We start from the raw sequence: 26,519 nt of genomic DNA on the forward strand, positions 1-26,519 counted from the left end.
GGGGGTGCACAAGTGATTTGGTGCTAATTGATTATAATATAAAGCGCTAACAGGTCTGGGCAGTCTTTTTACTCGCTTCAGTACCGGGATAGGCGCTGGGTTGTGAGCTGGCAGAACTCCCTCTGTGTCTCTCTTACAGGCTTTATTGTGGGTCTGTCTCCTATAGCCCCAGTGTGGTTGTGGGTGTCGGTACGTGTGTCGACATGTCTGAGGCTGAGTGCTCTTCCCAGGAGAAGGCTGGAGTGGGGACAGAAAAGACTGTGAGAGTGACCGTGTCAGCACCGCCGATGGACGATTGGGTAAATATGTTGAGTGTTCTGAATGCAAATGTGACTCGGTTGTCTAAGAGGTTTGATAAATCTAAGAACCAGACATGGAGAAAATCCTTGGAGGATGCATTGTCACAAGCTCAGACCCCTTCGGGGTCACAGAAACGTGCTTTTACCCATATAGGCGATACAGATATCGACACGGACTCTGATTCCAGTGTCGACTATAGTGATACCAGATTGAATCCAAAACTGGCTAATTGCATTCAGTGCATGATTGTGGCAATAAAAGAAGTGTTGCATATAACAGAGGACCCTGCTGTTCCTGATACTAGGGTCTGTATGTATAAAGGAAAGAAACCTGAGGTAACGTTTCCTCCCTCTCATGAACTGAACGCTCTCTTTGAAAAGGCTTGGGAAAATCCTGACAAGAAGTTACAGGTTCCCAAAAGAATTCCAGTGGCATACCCGTTTCCTTTTGGGGACAGGGAAAACTGGGAGTCAACCCCCACGGTAGACAAAGCTTTATCGCGTCTATCCAAAAAGGTGGCGCTTCCATCTCCTGACACGACAGCCCTAAAGGATCCTGCGGATCGTAAGCAGGAGGAAAATACCTTAAAATCCATTTATGTCACTACGGGTTCGCTACTCAGGACTGCCTTTGCTTCGGCATGGGTGAGTAGCGCTATTGAAAAGTGGGCAGATAACTTGTCATCTGAGGTAGATACCTTAGACAGGGATAATGTGCTTTTGACTCTGGGTCATATCAGGGACGCTGCAGCATATTTAAAGGAAGCTGTAAGGGATATTGGCCTTTTGGGATCAAGGGCCAATGCCATGGCTGTCTCGGCAAGGAGAGCATTGTGTATTCATCAATGGAATGCTGATGCTGACTCCAAGAAGGCGATGGAGTCGGTACCGTTTAACGGTAGTGTCTTGTTTGGTGATGGCCTCACTGACCTGGTATCTACGGCTACCGCGGGTAAGTCGTCATTTTTACCTTATGTTGCTGCACAACAGAAGAAAACGCTGCACTATCAGATGCAGTCCTTTCGGCCCAATAAATACAAGAAAGAACGAGGCTCCTCCTTCCTTGCTGCGAGAGGAAGGGGAAAAAGGTCACCGCCTGTGGCAAGTTCCCAAGAGCAGAAGTCCTCTCCTCTTCTACCAAATTCACCGCATGACGCTGGGGCTCCTCTGCGGGAGTCCGCACCAGTGGGGGCACGTCTGAGGCTCTTCAGTCAGGTCTGGGTGCACTCGGACCCGGATCCTTGGATATTAGAAATATTAGACCAAGGGTACAAATTAGAGTTTCAGGACATGCCCCCTCACCGATTTTTAAAATCGGCCTTGCCAGTTTCTCTTCCAGAAAGAGAGGTGGTAGTCGCTGCGATACTAAAGCTGTGTCAAAATCAAGTCATTGTCACGGTACCCCCGTCACAACATGGGGAGGGTTTTTATTCGAGTCTGTTTGTGGTACCAAAGCCGGATAGCTCGGTCAGACCGATTCTGAACCTAAAATCTCTCAATTTATTTCTAAAAAGATTCAAATTTAAGATGGAATCTCTCCGAGCAGTGATCTCCAGTCTGGAGGAGGGCGATTTTATGGTGTCAGTCGACATAAAGGATGCCTACTTACACGTTCCCATATATCCTCCACATCAGGCATCCCTGAGGTTTGCTGTTCAGGATTGTCATTACCAATTTCAGACGTTGCCGTTTGGTTTGTCCACAGCTCCGAGGATTTTCACCAAGGTCATGGCGGAAATGATGGTTCTCCTGCGCAAGCAGGGAGTCACAATTATCCCGTACTTGGACGATCTCCTGATAAATGCGAGATCCAAGGAACAATTGCTGAAAAACATTGCACTCTCTCTGACGGTTCTGCAACAACATGGTTGGCTCCTAAACTTGCCAAAATCACAGTTGGTTCCGACGACACGGTTGTCGTTCCTGGGTATGATTCTGGATACAGAATTACAGAGAGTTTTTCTTCCAGTGGAAAAGGCTCTGGAAATTCAGAACATGTTAAAACAGATTCTGAAACCGGCAAGAGTGTCGATTCTTCAATGCACTCGGTTGCTGGGGAAGATGGTGGCGGCCTACGAGGCCATTCGGTATGGCAGGTTCCATGCCACGGTGTTTCAGTGGGACCTGCTGGACAAGTGGTCCGGGTCTCACCTGGACATGCGCCTGAAAATATTCCTATCTTCCAGGACCAGGATCTCCCTTCTGTGGTGGCTGCACAGTTCTCACCTTCTGGAGGGACGCAGGTTCGGGATTCAGGATTGGATCCTGGTGACCACAGATGCAAGTCTCCGAGGCTGGGGGGCAGTCACACAGGGGAGAAATTTTCAGGGAAAATGGTCAAGCCAGGAAGCCTGTCTGCACATAAACATTCTGGAATTAAGGGCCATTTACAACGGCATTCTGCAAGCGGATCATCTTCTTCGCGGTCTGCACGTCTTGATTCAGTCAGACAACATAACAGCAGTGGCGTACATAAACCGCCAGGAGCGGAACAAGGAGCAGAGTGGCAATGGCCGAGGCCACGAGAATTCTTCGCTGGACAGAGAAACATACAAGCGCTCTATCAGCGGTCTTCATTCCAGGAGTGGACAACTGGGAAGCAGACTTCCTCAGCAGACACGATCTCCATCAAGGAGAGTGGGGTCTTCATCAAGAGGTCTTTGCAGAAGTGACAAGTCGTTGGGGAATTCCTCAAATAGACATGATGGCATCCCGCCTCAGCAAGAAACTTCAGAGAAATTGTTCCAGGTCAAGGGACCCTCAAGCGATGGTGGTGGCCGCCCTAGTGACACCGTGGGTGTTTCCATCTGTATATGTGTTACCTCCACTTTCACTCATTCCAAAGGTGATAAAGATCATAAGAAGAACAAGGGTTCAGGCGATACTCATTGTTCCAGACTGGCCAAGGAGGGCCTGGTATCCAGTTGCTCATAGAAGATCCCTGGCCTCTTCCTCTACGAGAGGACCTGTTACAACAGGGTCCGTGCGTGTATCAAGACTTACCGCGGCTGCGTTTGACGGCATGGTGGTTGAGCGCCAAATCCTAGCCCGAAGGGTATTCCCAGTGAAGTCATTCCCACACTTCTTCAGGCTAAAAAAGAAGTAACGGCAAAGCATTACCACCGTATTTGGAGGAAATATGTTTCTTGGTGTGAATCCAAGAAGGCTCCTACGGAGGAATTTCAGCTGGGGCGTTTGCTCCATTTTTTACAAGCTGGTGTGGATGCGGGTCTAAAGTTGGGCTCAATTAAAGTACAAATTTCGGACTTATCGATTTTCTTTCAGAAAGAATTGGCCTCCCTTCCAGAAGTTCAGACCTTCGTGAAAGGCGTACTACACATCCAACCTCCATTTGTGCCCCCAGTGGCGCCATGGGATCTGAATGTGGTGTTGCAGTTCCTGCAATCTCATTGGTTTGAACCTTTGCGTAAGGTTGAGTTAAAGTTCCTCACTTGGAAAGTAGTCATGTTGTTGGCCTTGGCTTCCGCAAGGCGTGTCTCTGAATTGGCGGCTTTGTCTCACAATAGTCTCTATTTAATCTTCCATTCTGATAGAGCGGAGTTGAGAACTCGTCAGCAATTTTTGCCAAAGGTGGTTTCCTCGTTTCACGTAAACCAGCCTATTGTGGTGCCTGTGGCTACTGACGCTTTGGCGGAATCAAAGTCTCTCGATGTGGTCAGAGCTTTGAAAATCTATGTCGCCAGAAGAATGGCTCAAATTAGGAAAACAGAGACTCTGTTTGTCCTGTGGGCTCCCAACAAGATTGGGGCTCCTGCTTCGAAGCAGACTATTGCACGTTGGATCTGTAATACGATTCACAAGCTCACTCTACGGCAGGATTGCTGTTACCAAAATCTGTGAAGGCCCATTCTACCAGAAAGGTGGGCTCATCCTGGGCGGCTGCCCGGGGGGTCTCGGCATTACAGCTTTGCCAAGCGGCTACTTGGTCGGCATCAAACACCTTTGTGAAGTTTTATAAGTTTGATACCCTGGCTGAGGAGGACCTCTTGTTTGGTCAATCGGTGGTGCAGAGTCATCCGCACTCTCCCGCCCGTTCTAGAGCTTTGGTATAAACCCCATGGTTCTTGAAGCATCCCCAGCATCCTCTAGGACGTATGAGAAAATAGGATTTTAATAACTACTGGTAAATCCTTTTCTCTTAGTCCGTAGAGGATGATGGGCGCCCGTCCCAGTGTGGGCTGTATCTGCAGTTTGGTTGTAGTTACACTCATGTTGAGTTAAGTTCAGTCAGTCTGTGACTGTTGTTGGTCATGCCGTTGCATGCGTTGTTGTTGAATGCCATGTTGTACGGCGTGGTTTGAGGTGTGAGCTGGTATGTATCTCACCTTAGTTAAAAACGTTAAATAAATCCTTTTCCTCGAAATGTCCGTCTCCCTGGGCACAGTTCCTATAACTGGAGTCTGGAGGAGGGGCATAGAGGGAGGAGCCAGTTCACACCCATTTAAAGTCTTAAAGTGCCCATGTCTCCTGCGGATCCCGTCTATACCCCATGGTTCTTGAAGCCTCCCCAGCATCCTGTATGGACTAAGAGAAAATTATTTACCGGTAGGTATTAAAATCCTATTATCTTTCAATCAAAATGCTTCTTGTGTACAGTCAGTCTATAGTTGTGATCAGTGGTTAATAATGTAAGGAATCAGATGTGTCGTCATACACTATTGCTGCAGTCGACACGCCAGGACTTGTGTGGCTTGGCTTGCGCCAAACGTCTTTTTGCACTTCTTTTTAGTATGTATAGGAACTGCTACGATACAGTGGCTGCTGCCTTTATGTCACTCCTCCAAGTTCCATTGTGCTTCATATATACATTCATACTCGGTCGCACACAGATATACAAGTGTTGCATATCAAATTAATCAGTGAAGTTTCGTGAAATGTTTTTTCGTATCAGATAGTAACTAAGACGCACATTTAAGTAAAAAATACTCTACACCGCTCAGTGCAGCACACTCTCGCCAGGCGTCTCATGACACATGGTATATTGAGATGTATGAGGACACACCTGTAGGAAAAGCAATGCAATAAATTTAGTTTTCACCACCTTGGAGCCTTTGGGTTCTGCAGAAATTTTGATCTGTTTTGATAACATTTAAGTTTGTTGTCTGTTGCATTAAACATCACTGCTGGGATTTGCTTCTTTTCAGAGCTGTACAGAGGCTGACAAGGCTGATTTACAATTATGTAGATATTTTGAAATTAAAACCAACAAGAAAAATCTTATTACAGTAATTGCAGGTATTTAAGTAATGGATTCTAATTTGCCTGTAATTCTTCTTTGAGTCCTTCCAACATCCTAAGCAGCTAACTCACCAACTGATCTGATCTCAGCATTTAATTCCTTCATTTTCTCATTTACTTCCTGACTACCCTATTCCTGAGTTTATGAATTTCCAATAAGCAGTGCCTCATATTTAGTATGTTTCCATGCTTACTATCCACCAAACTGTAAATGAGATGATCAAGTCTATCTATTTGGAAAACTCGTCTGGCAGTCTTCTGATCACTAATGCTGATTATTGGGGAGACACGCTGAACACTACTAAGGTTGTGTTCTCTTACCTCCCAGAGATTGTAATACTCTAGTATACATAACCCACAGGTCATGTTAGCAGGCAAATTTATCTGAAATGTTGATGGCTTATAAACTGAAATTCCCCAAACACATTTCATAACATGTGAATAGCCTACAATTAGAGGATTCTGGAATCAAGTCGTATACTTGGTAGTCTTGGTTTATTTGATCCCAACATGTGCTTACTGAATGTATTTACCCCTTTTAATGATTTCTGACATCTCTGAGTCTTTAGTCCTGAAACTCTATCCAGCCACTCATTAATTCAGCAACTTCATAAACCCCCTGTCCAAAAATGTGGTGTGGCATCAGGGGAAAGGGTGTGGTCTCAAGTGCAAGAGCGTGGCCTTGTGACACGCCCCCATTTTCATCATTCCAGTTGGGTGCCCAGCATTCCCGGACACCCTGAAGCTGCCTCTGGTGGCTCTGCCTGCACTGCCAGCTCCTCTTCAGTGACAGGAGCCGGGCGCTGCATGATAATGTCACTGTGCAGAACCCGGCTCCTAGTCACTGAGGAGGAGCTGACATTTTGGTGTCACCCCCTGTAAGGGTAAAACTCAGGTGTGGTCTGCGCCCCTCAAGTGACACCAGTGCAAAAAAATCTCCAAGTTTTCCTACTCTAATCTAGCCAAGCATATTAATACCTCCCTCAGTATCTTAGAAATACTGACTATTTTTCCAAAGCCTTTGTCCCAAACATATGTACAAAACTGATTGAGCTACGTGGAAATCTCGGCTTCTTTGTACCCTTTTTGCTGCAGCCGCCATCATTAGTACCAGCACTTACAGCCACACCATGCTGGGTGCATCACAGCCACCAGACACAGGCATCCCATGTGCATCCACATGTTCCCAAGGAATACGTAAGTTGGCACATATGCCCACAACGCTTCCATTATTGGCCTGTTTCACTCAGATGCCACCTAGAAACGTCTAGATCTGACAATGAACAGGTCACTTCATCCGGCCTCTTGTGCACGTGCATTTGTTTTCTACAGCACATGTGCGTTTTTCAGATATCCGTGAGATCCGTTTACATTTGGACTTGTGTCCCACTCATAATATGGCTTATTGTGATCTGATAGACAACATGACATGCATTAGCTCCCATACAGATTTACATGGATTTATTTTTTAAAGTCCCATGTTTCTTATTCTGATATTTTTAAATATTGTTTTTGTTTGTCTGTTTTTACGTGGACAAATGAACATCATTTACCTTTAAGTATTTTGAGCCAGAACAAATTTTATATGGGTAGTTAAAAACATATACGCATAAAAAGTTAGTTGAATTGAACTATATACAGTAGCACAAGATGAGCAGAGATAGGAAAAAATGCATTAAACAGACTTAAGCCATGTACACACTATCCAATTATCAGGCTGAACAGCCGATAAGTGGCTGATCGACCTGATAATAGGGATACTGTGTTTACAGGAGTGTTAGAACATTTGAAGCCGATAAACTACTTCAAACACTCCTGCAGTGGTTAGATCGGGAGGAAAATATAGCTTGTGCTGCACACACAGTGCACATTTAGCAAGAATGGGTGCACCGTTCCGATAATCACTCACATCGGCTCAGAGCATTTATTAGATCAGCACACTTTATTGGTAAATGTATACCCAGCTTTCCATATTAAACATGAAAGCTCTTTTCCGCATGACATAGTTCTTGCATATTTCTATCCAGAGAACATGCATATTTACTATTATTGAGTTTAGTAACATACTTGGGGAGGCAATTCAATTAACCGCAGTAAATTTTTCTGCAAAAAAAACCAAACAGGCTTTTTCATGATTTTATGCCTGTTTTTTTGGGGGATTCGGTCTGAAGATCGACACTGTTTAGGTCGAGCACTATAGGTTGACAGTCACTAGGTCGACAGGGTTTGAAGGTCGACAGGGTTTCTAGGTCGACATGTGCTAGGTTTTTATTTTTTTCACTTTAAAATCATAGATCTAAATTTAGGCTATAGTACCACCAAAAAAAGAAACAATAGAATATCTGCTGTACTTCATGTATTATACCAGTATATTGTTTCCCTTGGCGCTCTGTGTGTGCATCTAAGATTGATTTAGCAAAGAAAGTATTTTCCACGAAATTTATAATACTTTTTTGGACTTTTTTTATTAGTCCACTGCCTTTGTTGTTTTTTTATTCAATATGATGCTCTGTGGAGCTGAATTATGAGAATCATGTAGGTTAGCCGCTTTACATTATGTAACCTATATACCTTTACAGCTTATTGAAAATGGAACAGTGTGCCAGACACAACAAAACTTTTTTTAAAAGATATACAGAAATTTGAAGCTTGGGAAATATCTGCTATTAACTACAAGAGCATCCCCCTTGTATAGTCCTCTTTAACACTCTTACATTTGTTTATTTTACCTGTGCCTAGTGGCAACAGAAAATAATTTCTTTATTAATTTTTGTGTATATTTTTTTTTAATGTTTTATTTTTCTGCAATATTGGATGCTAGACCAATGGATTTTTACTTGATCTACATTTATTTCATTTATATACATAAAACCAATTCTCAAATATTTTGTGTGCATGGGGGGGGGGGGGGGAGACAATTTTTATTATTTTTTTCCGTTCTTTATTAGCAAAATAATCAGAAACAACTGCTTTTGACAGGTGTCCCACTGACTTCCCCTCATTATTTTCCTCATGAATTGCCCCTATGTGTATTATGTCCTTGTACAGTTTTAAAATGTTTTCTTTTTTCCTTTTTTCATCCCATGTGTAATTACAATCAAAAAAACTGCAGGCAGCCTTTAGAAGATGGCATGCATCGTGTCGAAAATTTCCTTCATCAAATAGTTTAGAAAAAGGAAAACAGAACAGTTTAATATTTTAACACGTTCCTTGCCAGTGGTGCTGGCTTTGTGCACTTATCTCTTTGTATCTGGTAAAAAGGCAATTAAAATAATTGGACATTATTTTCAAATTACATTCATTTTGGGCATTAACTTGGACTTTTGTGTTGTAGTTTCTGATTTAGTAATGCAGCAAAAGAAGCCTACATTTTAATTTAGATAAAAAAATAAATAGTAAAATAATAATGGATAAAAAACGCCCCACAATCAATAAATGTTCCAAGGAAAAATTGATTCCAGCCTCACAACAGAAGGACAGTCGTAGGTCTCAGCTCTAAATGCATATCTGTAAATACAGTACCGATTTACAGTGTGCAGAATGATGTTACAAAAGCAGAATGCAAAGATTATATTGCTGAAATGCCACAACTATGCAAACTGCCAAGTTCTGTGTCAAAACCCAGTTTTGCAACATGTTGCTGTGAGTTTACTCATCTCTAACTGGATGCATGGCCATTGTATTTAATGCAAATGTATTTGTCTTAAGGTGCATACACACTGGGTGTTTTTGCCCAGCGTGTATGCACAGTGGTGATGTGAATGTCGCTGGCAGGAAAATAGCTCAGTGCATACACACTGAGCGATTATCCCTGTGCCCAGCAATGTTCACTGGGGGTGAACCACTTTCCACTGTAGGAGACTGTGGAAAGTGGTTCACTCGGCTGGTAAAACAGCCCGACGATCGGCGGCGGCCAGCGATGATGCGGGTGCGCGCATCAGCGCTCACCACTTATCACTCGGCCATACACACTGGCCGAGTTTGAGCTCAAAGAAGCTCAAAATGGCAAAAGTGAGCTACTTGGAGCTCAAAATCGTCTAGTGTGTATGGGTCTTAATTCTCCCAAGAATAGGCACATCAAAGTCTTTGGAAAGTCTCAGGGGTATATTCAAATAGGGTCGGATCCATTCCGACATGCATTTGTCGGAATGGATCCGACAACCCCTATTCAATCTCATCTCAATTCGATTGAGACAGCAGGGACAGCTGCGGGCAGACGGAGGAGATCAGCGCTATAGCAGCGCTGCAGGAGGATGTCACACAGCCGCCAGACCTCATGGCAGTGTCCACCCGGCTCCAGCAAGCGTGACCTCACTTGCTGTAGCAGGGTGGACGCTGCCGTGAGCGGCGCCGCTGTGTGACATCCTGCTGCAGTGTTGTGCTGTAGCTCTTCTCTCCCCTGTCTGCCTGTGGCTCCCCCCCCCCCCCCCCCCCCTCTCCTCCTCTGGGTCCCACATCTCAGTCTGACATTTTTTTATGTTGGACTGAGATGGTCGGAAACGGGGCCGAATCCTGTCGAATTTTGCCCAGTTTCACTCAAAAGTACGTGAATTGGCAGCTATACCGCCGATTCACGTATTATTCTGCAAGTCGAATTATTATTTCTGCAAGTCGAATTCCACAACTTGTCGAATAAAAACTGATGGGACTGAATAGGTCGAATCACTAGTCGACCTTAAAAAGTCGAAAACTGACGTCTTTTCGACAGACGGCAGTTTGCGACCCTAATTGAATATACCCCTTTAAGTTCTTTTTTTTTTGTTAATGTATTTGTTTTTTTAACTAGAAAGAAACGTAACATTTTAATAAGTGTGTGTGTACTTTATACTGTATATTCTAATTATCACCAGTTGTTTGTGTTTTTTTACTGCTCCTTCATGTATATGTTTATGCAGGATTAAACACATCAGCGGAAAGTTGTAGGATTGTTGATGTAATTGCCCAGGTAGTGCAGCAGCAGTTAAGTGATATTTATAAGAAAACCTAATAGGGAAAATAGACATTCTGTATAATTTTCTACAAAAGCACAAGATGAAGTTAGCTTTTGATTGGCTTCTTGGATTTATTGATTAAAGCCTTGCACAAATTTGATTTTGTGGAATAATGTCACTATTAAGAACAAATTATTAATGACTTCACAACCAAAAAGAATCATGTTCTGTGTTGCAGAAAGAGTGCATGATATATACATTGCATGCCATTTTCCTTCAACTGACAATATGATGTTAACAAAAAACTTTATAAAAGTATTTAAAAAGTAATAAAAGCATTTAAAAGTGTTTCATTTTGTAGACCCACTGGTTTACTTTACACCACAAAATTTGTGTTTCTGTAAATTCAAAATCATTTAACACTTCTGATTTAATGTTTACAAAATCCTGTTTTCGCGTTTTGTTACGACATTGCCATGACAGCGTATTTTATGTTTCAAAATAAATGCTGGTGCTAAAAACTTAACAATTAATTTCAGACTGCTGATACAGTACTGTACTGTACTGACAAATGAGAGGATTCCTGCAGCTTAACGGTTCTTCCCTATCAGACGCTACTACGTCTTACCAAGTCTCTCATTCTAAAAATATCTTCAAATATATTTGTTAATGTTACTAGTGTAGTAAGTGTTTAATGTAAAGTATACTTCACTACTTTTCATGCCTAGCAAAGGGGAGATGGCAAGACAAAATAAGAAAGATGGTGGGTGGGGGTTTGTGGAATTCTACTGTTAGTGGCTGCACATAAAAAAAAGTGTTTCTATATACAAATGATGAAATTACTCAATAAGTAAATAAGATCTTACGAGGAAAAACTGAGGGTATCCAATTAGCCACAGTGTTTCACTGATATTTTTTTTATGGGCTATCCAATTTAGAATGCCTGTAAAAAAAAAAAATAAGTTTTCTCACAAAAACACACAGGTTCAGTGAAATTTTGCTTGCCTGAGGCAGGTGAAACAAAATCTGAGATAAGAACGGCATGCGCTGGCTTTTCGGGTCTAATTGGATAGCCCCTGGTGATGCATGACTGCGGGTAATTGGATGCCCCCCCCCCATAGCATCAGTTTGTCTTCTCAAAATAGTTTCTTATATTGTATATATTAAATGTTGTGTATGAGCTGGAATGCTTTTATATTCCTTATGCCACTCTTCAGTGTCACTTGTCTTCCTGATGTTTTTTGGCATCCCGTTGTTTTCTCATCAAGTTGTACTTTTTAATGTATGTTAGTTACCATGGTGACAGGAACATGTCTTTATTTTGCATCTGTTTCCTTTTAAGTACCTGTATGTACAGTATGCAGAGTATTTGTGGTATATGAATGTACATCATTATCAAAGTTAATGTTTTGAAACATTCTATTTCATGTTCAACGTTGTTTTGTTTATTATTATTATTATTATTATTATTATTATTATCCTTTATAAAGCTGCTAAATATTACAAAGCTCTGTTCATTAAAGGAATCTCGATAAAAATAAATAACACAAAATTATATTAAAACAATAAGGTAAAGATGGACCTACCTAAATGAACTTAGAGAGGTATGGGAAAAAATTGTTGTGACTGTTGGTAGGGGAAGTGAGTTTGTCCTTCCTGAGATTGTTCCTACTTGCTTCCCTATACTGCACAAAAAAAACATTATTCTGATATACTCCTTTACGTTTTAATCACAGAATTTTAATCTGTAATACACAATGGGCTAAATGTATTAAAGGTCAATATGGGGGGGAAGAGGTATCAGCGCATGTTATGTGCATTGCTACCAATTCCCCCCCCCCCATGTATGACAGCGGTGGTGTGTGCTAAGTATGGGGGGCATGATGCACCCCTGTCATTATCAGCGCTGCTATCTTTTAGATAATACGCCGATATGCAGGGCAATGTAATGACGGTCAGTAACACTAACCATTCTGACACCTGCAGCTATGGATTTCAACAGCTGCAGGTTTTGTTGCCCATACACCACAGCAGTGACAATGATGCTAGCAAGATCTCACACATACGCTCTGGAGCCGGCGGGGCAGGGAGACACACCGCAAATGTGCTGTGTGCTCAGGAGGGGATCTTTGGAGGGGGGGGGGGGTTTCCACTCCCTCGCTTCGGCAGGCAAGATACATGTTGTTGATGTTCCATCCTGCTTTGCATCAGAAATGAGGTGAAGCCGTAAGTGTTATAATAGCGGCACGAGTCGTGATGCTATATTACATCTCCCCCATTGTTTTCTATGCATACAGTGTGTCCATATTGAAGTGCCATTTTTTTTAATCAGATATACACGTTGAATCATCAAAGGGACACCTGACACATCACAATGTGATTACTTTTATTGGCTACATGGTGGTCCTGCCCTGAAAAAAAAAAATGGCAGTCCGCATCAGGGTAGCCAGGCTCGGCTGGATCATACTGTAACAAGGAAAACTGCATTGTTGAGTCCCCCTACCATTGACTGAATCAATGCCAGCTTGGAGTAATAATAAAGCTTTCCCATTTCAAATGAGTCTCCAGTACATGCATAAACTGGCTGCTTTAATTTGAGTATCTGGTGGTAGAAAAAGAGTAAATAATGGTAATTGAGGATTAACACTTTGGAAAACAGGTTTGTTTGTTTTTTCAATTTAAAAATTTCAAGCTGCATACTCCTAACTTCTAATGGACTTTTTTCATAGACTCAAGCTATCTTCACTTCTCACTTTGGAAATCACACCTTATGCAGTGTGCTTCCTTAAAATCACCATTTAATTTGAGGTAATTTATTTCAACATTGGTGTAATTTACCCCACTTGTACATCAGATAATGGTCTGTAGTAAGGATGAGGTAGGTTTAATTTTAGTATCATCCAAAAACTGAAGAATTATTTGGCCCCTATATACAATAACACAAGTAGTCTCTAGCTCTCTATCCCCAAAACATGGCTTTGTGACTCCAGTCTTATACAATGCATGTAGGGGAATATTACTAATTGGTAAGATTACTACTTTTCTATAAAGTTTAAGGAATCTACAGTATATAGACTGTCCATCATACCTTTTTATTCCAGAGTGATGCAAGAATCACCTTCCCTTGCACAGTACTTTTTAGAAACATGGAATATTAAAATGTATTTTCAACTATTTCAAAAATTCTAAATAAAAAAAATATATAAAAATTTACATAAAATATGGTATAAAAGCTTTGATGGACCAAGGTCTTCATAAGGAAACAGTTGTCAATTTGAAGGGACTAAAATATATAGAATTTACTTGAGGATATGTATAGTGAAGTGTAGCCCTCTGACCACAGCACCACTGGATACTACATCAGGGGAATAACTACTGAAGTGCCCAGTGAATTAGGAAAGACCAGTAGCGAGATGCTCCTCTTCTACCACACTCAGCACCTCTGAGAAACAGAAACAGAAATCAAAGAACTTAGACAAGCGGCAGCATGTCTCAATGGACTGATGAGGCTGTACCACCATCGCTTGGGTACTTGGTGGTCACCCCATCTTCCCCTCTTATAATTTGCTTTTGTGTGCAACCTGTGGTTTGGGACCCCAAGTGGGATTTTAATCTGCTTCTGGGACAGATATACAGTAAATTTTCTCTTGGGGTCCCAGAGCAATGGTTCAATTAAATGTCCGAGATTAAAAAAGGGTTGAGCACCCAAGATTTATGGCACTTTCAGTTTGACAAATATTTAGTTATCATTTTATATTGTTATCAGCTTGTCCGCTTGGTAATTATTCTACCTTACTTGATACTGATCTCAGCTGCCTCTTGCAATTCCATGTTCTATGTTTGTCTGCATTCTGTTTCAGAAGTTGGACTCACATCTTGACTCCATAACCTAAGACAATTAATGGACATGCCTATGTTTCAACCATATCCCAAAACTGCTAATCAAACTGTTGTAAAAGAATCAGCCTTTATAGATTTGTTGTTCATCTTTTACAAACAACTGAGTTTTTATATATATATATATATATATATATATATATATATATATAAAAAGAAGAAAGGGAAATTGGCGCCCAGAGGTGATTACAACCTATAAATACAGGGAACCCAGTGGGTTTCACAATTATCATTAATTTTAAAACATAAGCATGAACTGTTCTTTCATAAAAAAAAATTATTAAAATGTACAGAAGTAAAGAAGCATGTCCATCATATTACATAGACAGAATTATGTAATTTCTCTTCAAATACTCCACCATTGGAGTTGGTAGAGGAATATCGGCAACTTAGTGCAGTATCTTTATTCTTCCTCATATGATATTCAGAGATAACATCAAGTATAACAATCCAATGCATTTCGTCTAGTAACTAGACTTCATCAGGGGTATGTCTAAAAATTACAGAACAACTAGTCAATATTTATACAATGTTACATACAGTAAAAATTGTACAAAGAACAGTCCATGGAAAATAGGATGTGCGAGACATGGTAAAACAAAGCGACAGACAATAATTGAGCTGATGGCAAAATCTGAAAACTGGATTAGATGGTTACAGTAAGAATCCATATATATTATCATCATTGGGTATTTTACATACCTTTTGGTATTAGCGCCTACCAGAATGTAATCAAACAAGGTGGATAATCAGGATTTTTCAAAGATTAATCTCAAAGCATCACAAACAAGGCTGCCGAGGCTTCCAGCCGTTCTAGTTAAAAAATTATTAATAATTTACTCTCATTATTGTCAAAGAATGGATTACCGACCATTGTATAAGTCATATGATTAAAACATCACGTACCTCATGCGTCCAACTGATAAAAATTAATCTACTTCCTACGTTTCTAATTTTCAAAAAGGAAGGTGGAGACAGCAAGATCCTGCAAGAAGTGGACCTAATGAGTCAATTAATTTTAATGAATATATGTCTGGGACAATTATGACCAAGGAACAAGAGAGGAAGGGAGGAGGGGGAGTGGAGGCTTAATTATCCTCACGCTCATTATTGTTTTCAATAGGGGGAACACATATGTGTCTAATACATGGATCAAACTAAAACTAACTGATCAGTATAAACTGATATAATGTACACATAGTCCCCTGACAAAAAATATAGTATAAACAACCCTAATGGTAGCGAAAAAGGAAACGCATTAATCGAGATCAACAATTATATTGGTATTAATATAAATATTTTTATGGATATTACAGATAGAATTCTAGAGAATCACAACATACCTCATGGGTCAAATGTGAGCGTTAAAAATAGATACGGATAGGATGTCCATACAGATTCACACAGGAAACAACCTAAGGGTCAATTAGATAATAACCAATGATTTTAGATATGGTGGCCATACTCAACTACTAGCTTGATCACCTGACCTCTGTATGAGTGTTAAAAACTGAGACATTGTGCATTGCTCACATGTTAGCAGATTTATAATAAATCCAATTCACATTAATTAGACTACATAACTGAGACATGATGCATGTTCAAATAGTCAATCTTAAATATCACTCCTTTTGTACATAATACTTGGCACTATGTAAGTCTAAATTAAAGACTAAGAACTTTAAACATTAGAAAATTAAGTGCCAATCAGTCTAACCCAGAATAATATACATATCATAAATTAAATAGAGCCTTCTTCCAAAGAGTATGAAAAACCCTTACTTTCCAAGCAGACAGCCAGTAGTACTCCAGTATCCTTGCAATGGAACATGGGAGCTCAATTGAAACTTTTATAGGGGAAGTCTTATGACATAATTTCCCTGATTAGACTAATGGACATTAGACCTATGTCAATCTCATCTGGAAGCCAATTAATTAATCAATTAAATGAGTATATAGGTCAATTTCACTAAAGTGTGGTATATAAACCATGTTTATTCTGTGCACCCCTAGTGCTATAGTGTACAACTACATTGTTCAAAGTGACATAGTACTTAACGAATAAAGGTAATGAAGAGCGGGCCCAGAACCCTGCAATATTAACTGCATATACTCGTGTGCTAATTACCAAAATTATCTAGTCAGTCCGAGTCGTGAACAAGCGCTTCACTGCTCGTCACTCATGCCGCAGTCCCGGGGTTACCAGGGGAACCTTCCCCGTCCGTCCGCGTCACGTGAACCAGTCACGTGGTGCGGAAAAGGTGCGGCTTGCGTTCCAGCGCCATAGCAACCGGCGCTGCGCATAGCCGCCTATGTGCATCCTTAATAGATGCAATCACCTGTTGTTACTGAACCAATGGGGACACGGAAGGCTTAGTGACGTGAAGAAACGAAACTTAACGTGTTTACAGTATACAGAAACCAGTTAACTAAAGGGGCCTTAAGTGTGACTGAATTACTATTAATAATGTGTGATGCTGGTTCAAACCGATAATTATGAAGAGTGGTATAATGCCTGACTGGCAATATTAGCGACAATTATGTCCTTTTTAGACTTATTTACCTTGAGGGAACCTCTCCAAGTAGTGGAGGTGAACGGGTTAGATCTAAGAAATATACAGCTTAATATGTTACTCATACTTTAGAGAAAAAGGCTCCACTTTTACAAAAGATATCAGTATACACATACATTAATTTCCATAGTAAAAATGGACATTCTACATAGTATACATTGAATCATTCAGCAAGATATTAATCCCTACAGTGCAGTTCTAATGCACAACACATGTCAGATATCAGAAAAATATTCATTGCAAAAATATACAAGAAGAAGAAGGAGTAAAAGTGGAAAGGAATGGGGCCTAATTTGAGAGACCTGACTTATGAGGAGCGAACCATACTCAGGTTCTCTGTATGAAAATGAGGCCTAATCTACAAAAAACAAGCCATGTCAATGTTCTCATTGAGTCCATTAGGGATGAGGGTGTTCAGGGTGTAGATCCAATAGGATTCTCTCTGGGCCAAGTACAGATCTCTGTCACCTCCTCTCTTATTCTCAGTAATATGATCCAGAACTGTGAACGTTAAACCCTGGATTTCAGAATTATGACATTCAAGAAAGTGTCGGGGGAGACTGTGGTTCAAAACTTGATTCCTGATGTTACGTAAATGCTCCTGGATTCTTAATTTCAAACACCTCTTGATTTTGCCGATGTAAGAGAGCGTACATGGGCAATTAATTTTGTAGATAACATAATTGGTGTTGCAATATATATATATATATATATATATTAGTGTAAGGACGATTTTTACGAGTGACTTATTCTATGATGCGCTGTAATTTTGGTTGCTTAGTTTCAGAGTTGTGTGGCAAAAATAATCCACCAGCCACTTACAGTGCATTACCATTGAGCTCTTTGAAAATGTGACAGTTGGTCAACTCTACCTGTGCCCCTGCCGGGTGACCTGGAACATTGGAACATGTGACCTGCTGGGTGGTCTGAAAGCTATCACAGTTATGTGCAGCCACCCACAGCATGGATACTACAGGATATCGACTCCTAAGGGGGTGAAAAGGGGTAAAATGTTCTTCCCAGCAATGTTTTACCCATTTGCTAGTTTGTTTTTAGTCCCTAACATAGTTAGCTGGTGGGTCATAGGCCAAATGTGCTACATGGGGGTATATGCAATTCACGGCGAATCGCGGCAAATTATCGCCGTTTTTAAATTCGACACAATTCGACAGGTGAATTCCGGCAGGTGGCTGCCGGAATTCACCATATTCAATGAAAAACGGATTCGACAGTCCCGCGGGCGAAAAACGGCCGATTTGCCGGATTTTGCCGCGATTTAAAAAAACGGGAAAAACACGAGAAAAAAAATGGCGTGGGGTCCCCCCTCCAAAGCATAACCATCCTCGGGCTCTTCGAGCTGGTCCTGGTTCCAAAAATGCGTGGGGAAAATTGGGCAGGGATCCCCCGTATTTTTAAAACCAGCACCGGGCTCTGCGCCTGGTGCTGGTGCAAAAAATACGGGGGACAAAAAGAGTAGGGGTCCCCCGTATTTTTTACACCAGCATCGGGCTCCACTAGCTGGACAGATAATGCCACAGCCGGGGGTCATTTTATGCAGTGCCCTGCGGCCGTGGCATTAAATATCCAACTAGTCACCCCTGGCCGGGGTACCCTGGGGGAGTGGGGACCCCTTCAATCAAGGGGTCCCCCCCCCCCAGCCACCCAAGGGCCAGGGGTGAAGCCCGAAGCTGTCCCCCCCATCCAATGGCTGCGGATGGGAGGCTGATAGCCTAGAGTAAAATGACAAGAATATTGTTTTTTCCAGAAGAACTACAAGTCCCAGCAAGCATCCCCCGCAAGCTGGTACTTGGAGAACCACAAGTACCAGCATGCGGGAGAAAAACGGGCCCGCTGGTACCTGTAGTTCTACTGGGAAAAAAATACCCAAATAAAAACAGGACACAGACACCGTGACAGTAAAACTTTATTACACACTGCCGACACACACATACTTACCTATGTTGACACGCCGACTGCCACGGTCTCCGACGATCCGAGGGTACCTGTGAAAAAAATGATACTCACCTTCCAGCGTCCAGAGGTACATCCACGTCCAGAGATACATCCACGTACTTGGCAAAAAAAGAAAACGGACACACGGACCACCGGACTGAAAGGGGTCCCATGCTGACACATGAGACCCCTTACTCCGAATGCCGGGACACCACGCTGACCGGCGGGTGACCTCACCGCTAGCCGCTAAGTTCCCACCATTGAATATAATGGACGGAGCTGTGCGATGCGCTGTCACAGCACAGACAGCGCACAGCCAATCAGGTGAGCGCCACGGAAGTAGCGCTTCCTGATTGGTTGAAGGGACTTCAGTGACAGGAGTCACGTGGTGTCCCGGCATTCGGGGTAAGGGGTCTCATGTGTCAGCATGGGACCCCTTTCAGTCCGGTGGTCCGTGTGTCCGTTTTCTTTTTTTGCCAAGTACGTGGATTTATCTCTGGACCCTGGCTGAGGTCAGTATATTGAACTTTTCTTTTCAGGTATCCGTGGATTCTACATGGAGAAGAGGACCGATGTCGGCATGTGAACATAGGTAAGTATGTGTGTGTCGGCAGTGTGTAATAAAGTTTTACTGTCACGGTGTCTGTGTCCTGTTTTTATTTGGGTATTTTTTTCCCAGTAGTACTACAGGTACCAGCGGGCCCGTTTTTCTCCCGCATGCTGGTACTTGTGGTTCTCCAAGTACCAGCTTGCGGGGGAGGCTTGCTGGGACTTGTAGTACTACTGGAAAAAACAATATTCTTGTCATTTTACTCAAGGCTATCAGCCTCCCATCCGCAGCCCTTGGATGGGGGGGGACAGCCTCGGGCTTCACCCCTGGCCCTTGGGTGGCTGGGGGGGGGACCCCTTGATTGAAGGGGTCCCCACTCCCCCAGGGTACCCCAGCCAGGGGTGACTAGTTGGATATTTAATGCCACGGCCGCAGGGCACTGCATAAAAGTGACCCCCGGCTGTGGCATTATCTGTCCAGCTAGTGGAGCCCGATGCTGGTGTGAAAAATACGGGGGACCCTTGCTCGTTTTGTCCCCCGTATTTTTTTGCACCAGGCGCAGAGCCCGGTGCTGGTTTTAAAAATACGGGGGATCCCTGCCCAATTTTTCCCCGCATTTTTAGAACCAGGACCAGCTCGAAGAGCCCGAGGCTGGTTATGCTTTGGAGGGGGGACCCCACGCCATTTTTTTTTTTAAATTTTCCCGTTCCAGCACTAAAAAAAAATAATAATAATATTTTAAAAAATATATAAATACTTGTGCCTCCAAAAAAAAAAAAAAAGTACCTAATTCCTTCTAATATAAATAGATATGCTATTCCCAAAAAAAAAAACACCAAAAAAAACATGTTTAAATTTTTTTTTATTGTTTTCACCCTCCAAAGTGTGGCGGATTGAAAATGACGAATTTACTGTCTAAAAGCACTGCTGTCGAATTTCCAAACTTGAATTGAATATGCTTTTGTCGAATTGCAGCACTTGTATCATTGCAGAAAAGTCGAATTTGCAAAAAGTCGAATTACAAAAAGTCGAATTTTGAAAGTCCGTTTTTTTGACGGAAAGCACTGAATTGCATTGACGATTTTTTTTTTTTTGGCGAAAATGACCCGAAATTCGACAATTTCGGGAATTCGACCGCAATTGCATATACCCCATGATCTTTAAGTACCGTAGATATTCTAATATTAGTTGCAGTGGCTACATAGGTAAATATAATCCTCAGATACAAAAACCATTACCATTTTATAAGTGACTGGGTAGACCACAATTTGAATTTTGGAGAGTACATGGATAGAAATCATCATAATTAAGGCAATTAAATGGTTACATAATAAAGAGGAAAAAAATGTTTACGTATGTGTCATGACTAAGGTTTTGTGAACCCGGTGTTAGTGAGGTCTGTGCGGGCGACTGGAGGATTATATGAATACTACCACTGACCTGGTTTGGGACTGTTGTGGACTCTGGGTTTCTTCCGGTGACTGGGAAGAGGAACCGCAGCAGAGATGGCCGAATCTAGGTTCTCCTCATGCAGGATTAGGTCGGCAGACAGGAGGCATGCTGAAGGTCTCCTGAAAGACAGAACTGGAAAGGCACTGATGAATCAGTGAAGAATACCAGGTATAATTGTGCTAAAGGGCACGGGGTGCTTGGAGACACTGAGGTGCTTGCGGACACTGAGGTGCTTGCGGACACTGAGGTGCTTGCGGACACTGAGGTGCTTGGGGACACTGAGGTGCTTGGAGACACTGAGGTGCTTGGAGACACTGAGGTGCTTGGAGACACTAAGGTACGTGGAGGCACTGAGGTGCGTGGAGGCACTGAGGTGCGTGGAGGCACTGGGGTGCGTAGAGACACTGGGGTGCGTAGGGGTGCTGAGGCACGGAGGTGCTGGAAGCACGGAGATGCTGAGGCACGGAGGTACTGAGGCACGGAGGTGCTGTGGCACGGAGGTGCTGTGGCACGGAGGTGCTGGAAGCACTGAGGCACGGAGGTACTGAGGCACGGAGGTGCTGGAAGCACGGAGGTGCTGAGGCACTGAGGCACGGAGATGCTGAGGCACTGAGGTGCTGTGGCACGGAGGTGCTGGAAGCACGGAGGTACTGAGGCACGGAGGTACTGAGGCACGGAGGTACTGAGGCACGGAGATGCTGAGGCACGGAGATGCTGAGTCACGGAGATGCTGAGTCACGGAGATACTGAGGTGCTGGAAGCACGGAGGTACTGAGGCACGGAGATGCTGAGGCACGGAGATGCTGAGGCACGAGGTACTGAGCCCTGGAGATCCCAACTACAACAGTAGTAAAACTGAAACACGACAGCTGTGGTTTTCAGTGGAGAACACGGAATACTGTGCCTTTAAGACGAAACATTGCAGCTGTACCTTTACATTGAGACTCAGGGAAATGGTGAAATCAAATGGCAACACACAAATAAACCAAACAGTAACAAGGGAACAGAGTTTCCACAGGAACTTAGGTACAACGGTTACCTTTAGGGAGCTCAGCTTAAGACCCACACAAGGCTGTATGTGACACAAGGAACTGGCCCAGATTCCAACTCAGCCTCCTGATTTATACTTCCTGGTCCTTGATGATTGGTGGGCAGGATTAGGTGATGTAGAGAGTCTCAGGCTGGCAGAGGATTGGACAACTCTGGGTCAGGTGAAGTCACTGTCATGTGACTACTCTAGAGGAGGCTGTGAAGTGCAGCGAGGCCTAGCAGGCCGAGAGAACACTGAAGCCTGAACTTCAGATTACTGAATTCAGCCACACACAGGAGATCACCACAGGTGGAGCTAATTAACTATTACCTCTCAGGCAGAGAACTCAGGAAAACTCAGTGCTGACAAGCTGTTTAACTCCGTGAGTGAAAAGACACAGGATCCAGGACAGATGGCAGGGGTAAGTCACCAAATATAAAACCTACAGTCAGGATTGTGACAGTATCCCCCTCTTCAAGGGTGGACTCCGGACACCCATCTTGAATCTTAGAGGAACTTGAGAAATTCATACAGAAGAATTTAGGACCTTCGTTGATGCAGATTCCAAAGGTTTAGGACTAAATTCTTTAACTACAGCGTTACTGAAAGTCTGTAAGTCATGGAACACAGGATCATTACTCTCAAAGAGCATGTTGGCCCACTCCAAAGCTCTTCCTCTGAATGCCAGGAACAGATATCGAGTAACGTTGGAAAGAGTTACTGCACCTGAAGGATCAGACTCCATCCGAGAGAGAAATTGTTCAACCAGAGCGGCATATTGCAATAAATCTCCATCAAAGTAAATAGGTGGAAAACCATCAGACGAAAGCTTAGAGGATGAAACTGAAGAAAGCTTTGGCTGGACGAGTAGGACTGGATTGGATCCGAGGATACTTGAATTGGCTGGAGCCAAAGGAGACGGACCAGGCTGGTCCTGGAGTATTGCTGGACCGGCTGTAACCGGGACGGACTGACCAGGCAGAACCTGGAGTATTGCTGGACCGGCTGGAACCGGGACGGACTGACCAGGCGGAGCCTGGAGTATTGCTGGACCGGCTGGAACCGGGACGGACTGACCAGGCTGGGCCTGGAGTATTGCTGGACCAGCTGGAACCGGGACGGACTGACCAGGCAGGGCCTGGAATATTGCTGGACCGTCTGGAACCGGGACGGACTGACCAGGCAGGGCCTGGAGTATTGCTGGACCGGCTGGAACCGGGACGGGATGAGCCCTTTCTTCACAGGGCTGGGCTGAGGCAAGAGCCCCCACTTCACGGGGCGGGGCTGAGGCAAGAGCCCCCTCTTCACGGGGCTGGGCTGAGGCAAGAGTACCCTCTTCACGGGGCTGGGCTGAGGCAAGAGCCCCCTCTTCACGGGGCTGGGCTGAGGCAAGAGCCCCCTCTTCACGGGGCTGGGCTGAGGCAAGAGCCCCCTCTTCACGGGGCTGGGCTGAGGCAAGAGCCCCCTCTTCACGGGGCTGGGCTGAGGCAAGAGCCCCCTCTTCACGGGGCTGGGCAGCACTCTGTAGAATCTCTGGCTGGGCAGCACTCTGAAGACTCACTGGCTGGGCAGCACTCTGAAGACTCACTGGCTGGGCAGCACTCTGAAGACTCACTGGCTGGGCAGCACTCTGAAGACTCTCTGGGGCTGGACGCTCTGAAGACGCCCCTCCTGGGGCTGGACGCTCCGAAGACGCCCCTCCTGGGGCTGGACGCTCTGAAGACGCCCCTCCCTCCTGGGGCTGGACGCTCTGAAGACGCCCCTCCTGGGGCTGTGGACACGGACTCCTCTGTGACTGTAAATGGCTTGAACATTCTTCTCTGGACACCCAACTTGGGATAAGGTCTTTTAACCACCGGACCCCAGTCATAAATTTGAGTCTCTCTCAGAAGAGTAGCCTTCTTGATACTCCCGTCAGCAGCAGAAGGATCGGATACTGTGGATGACTTGTAGACATGAGCACTATGATACTGAGATTTGTCACTATTACCTGGCTTGCGAAGAATGCAGTCTTTAACAAAATGACCAGAATTTCCACAGTAAAGACAGAGATGTAGCTCCTTACGCCGCTGACGTTCAGCTTCAGAGAGCTTGGGCCGTGGATAGCTCTGATGAAAAACTTTCCCTTGCGCAGAGGAAGAGACTCTATTAACTGGATGGGACAAAACAGGATCAACAACGTTGGTAGTATTCCTGAGGAGATCAGGCATCACAGAGAGAATACTAGGCAAAAGTTCTTGTAACTGTAGTAACATCTGGTAGAAAATCTGCAGTTGGTCAGGAGTCTTAGAGCAGAAGGTCATAGAATCTCTGGAGGACGAATTCCGCTGCAGACACTGTGCCAATCGATGCTGAGTCGACTCCAGACCTTCCAAGCGTCCTGCAATATTGCTTAGGAGGTCATGCGACAGACAAACACTTTCGGCCGGGTCCATGTGGCCAGTTCCTACTGTCATGACTAAGGTTTTGTGAACCCGGTGTTAGTGAGGTCTGTGCGGGCGACTGGAGGATTATATGAATACTACCACTGACCTGGTTTGGGACTGTTGTGGACTCTGGGTTTCTTCCGGTGACTGGGAAGAGGAACCGCAGCAGAGATGGCCGAATCTAGGTTCTCCTCATGCAGGATTAGGTCGGCAGACAGGAGGCATGCTGAAGGTCTCCTGAAAGACAGAACTGGAAAGGCACTGATGAATCAGTGAAGAATACCAGGTATAATTGTGCTAAAGGGCACGGGGTGCTTGGAGACACTGAGGTGCTTGCGGCCACTGAGGTGCTTGCGGACACTGAGGTGCTTGCGGACACTGAGGTGCTTGCGGACACTGAGGTGCTTGCGGACACTGAGGTGCTTGGAGACACTGAGGTGCTTGGAGACACTGAGGTGCTTGGAGACACTGAGGTACGTGGAGGCACTGAGGTGCGTGGAGGCACTGAGGTGCGTGGAGGCACTGGGGTGCGTAGAGACACTGGGGTGCGTAGGGGTGCTGAGGCACGGAGGTGCTGGAAGCACGGAGATGCTGAGGCACGGAGGTACTGAGGCACGGAGGTGCTGTGGCACGGAGGTGCTGGAAGCACGGAGGCACAGAGGTACTGAGGCACAGAGGTACTGAGGCACAGAGGTGCTGGAAGCACGGAGGTGCTGAGGCACTGAGGCACGGAGATGCTGAGGCACTGAGGTGCTGAGACACGGAGGTGCTGTGGCACGGAGGTGCTGTGGCACGGAGGTACTGAGGCACGGAGGTTCTGAGGCACGGAGATGCTGAGGCACTGAGGTGCTGAGACACGGAGGTGCTGTGGCACGGAGGTGCTGTGGCACGGAGGTGCTGGAAGCACGGAGGTACTGAGGCACGGAGGTACTGAGGCTCTGAGGCACGGAGATGCTGAGGCACTGAGGTGCTGAGGCACAGAGATGCTGAGTCACGGAGATACTGAGGTGCTGGAAGCACGGAGGTACTGAGGCACGGAGATGCTGAGGCACGGAGATGCTGAGGCACGAGGTACTGAGCCCTGGAGATCCCAACTACAACAGTAGTAAAACTGAAACACGACAGCTGTGGTTTTCAGTGGAGAACACGGAATTCAGTACTGTGCCTTTAAGACGAAACATTGCAGCTGTACCTTTACATTGAGACTCAGGGAAATGGTGAAATCAAATGGCAACACACAAATAAACCAAACGGTAACAAGGGAACAGAGTTTCCACAGGAACTTAGGTACAACGGTTACCTTTAGGGAGCTCAGCTTAAGACCCACACAAGGCTGTATGTGACACAAGGAACTGGCCCAGATTCCAACTCAGCCTCCTGATTTATACTTCCTGGTCCTTGATGATTGGTGGGCAGGATTAGGTGATGTAGAGAGTCTCAGGCTGGCAGAGGATTGGACAACTCTGGGTCAGGTGAAGTCACTGTCATGTGACTACTCTAGAGGAGGCTGTGAAGTGCAGCAAGGCCTAGCAGGCCGAGAGAACACTGAAGCCTGAACTTCAGATTACTGAATTCAGCCACACACAGGAGATCACCACAGGTGGAGCTAATTAACTATTACCTCTCAGGCAGAGAACTCAGGAAAACTCAGTGCTGACAAGCTGTTTAACTCCGTGAGTGAAAAGACACAGGATCCAGGACAGATGGCAGGGGTAAGTCACCAAATATAAAACCTACAGTCAGGATTGTGACAGTATGGGAGTAAGACGCATTAGAGATGATCTAATATGTGTAAGATTTCTCTAATTAACTCTCCGTACCAAGGATCATACATGATCATCAGTTGCTAATGAAAGAAAGCTGGTTTCACCATAAGAATAGAAAGGGGTTCTTTACAGTAAGGGTGCTTACACTGTGAAATTCCTTACCACGTGGTGGTGCTGATGACAAATTCACTTATGTAATTTGGAAATGGTATCTGTAGCTATAATTTATCCAGGGCATAGGAGTGAAGGTGATTAATCCTGTTAAAATATCCAATTTGCTATATTTGAAATAATATTGTTTTCCAAATGTCAGAATGGAGGTTTTGCTTTGCCTGCAGTACTTCTGGATTAACGTAATTAGTTACATAGTTGAAAAGAGGCAA

At 44.2% G+C, this 26,519-nt stretch overlaps 1 protein-coding gene across 4 annotated transcripts in view; it reads left to right on the plus strand.

Annotated features, from left to right (window-relative positions):
• The window catches only part of STXBP4 (syntaxin binding protein 4), a 506,433-nt gene that overhangs the window by 409,933 nt on the left and 69,981 nt on the right, over positions 1–26,519 (plus strand). The window contains exons 17-18 of one of the 4 annotated variants that reach the window (XM_063961265.1): positions 5,465–5,555; positions 8,671–8,832. The exons of 2 other annotated variants lie outside the window; for them this stretch is intronic. In XM_063961265.1, coding sequence (XP_063817335.1) covers positions 5,465–5,549 — 85 coding nt within the window. In that variant the 3' untranslated portion in view covers positions 5,550–5,555; positions 8,671–8,832. Of the gene's footprint in view, positions 1–5,464; positions 5,556–8,670; positions 8,833–26,519 lie in introns of those variants that run through there. One more of the 4 variants, XM_063961264.1, reaches the window with a different exon arrangement.

This window comes from Pseudophryne corroboree, chromosome 3 (assembly GCF_028390025.1).
Source record: "Pseudophryne corroboree isolate aPseCor3 chromosome 3, aPseCor3.hap2, whole genome shotgun sequence".
Classification (NCBI taxonomy): Eukaryota; Metazoa; Chordata; class Amphibia; order Anura; family Myobatrachidae; genus Pseudophryne; species Pseudophryne corroboree.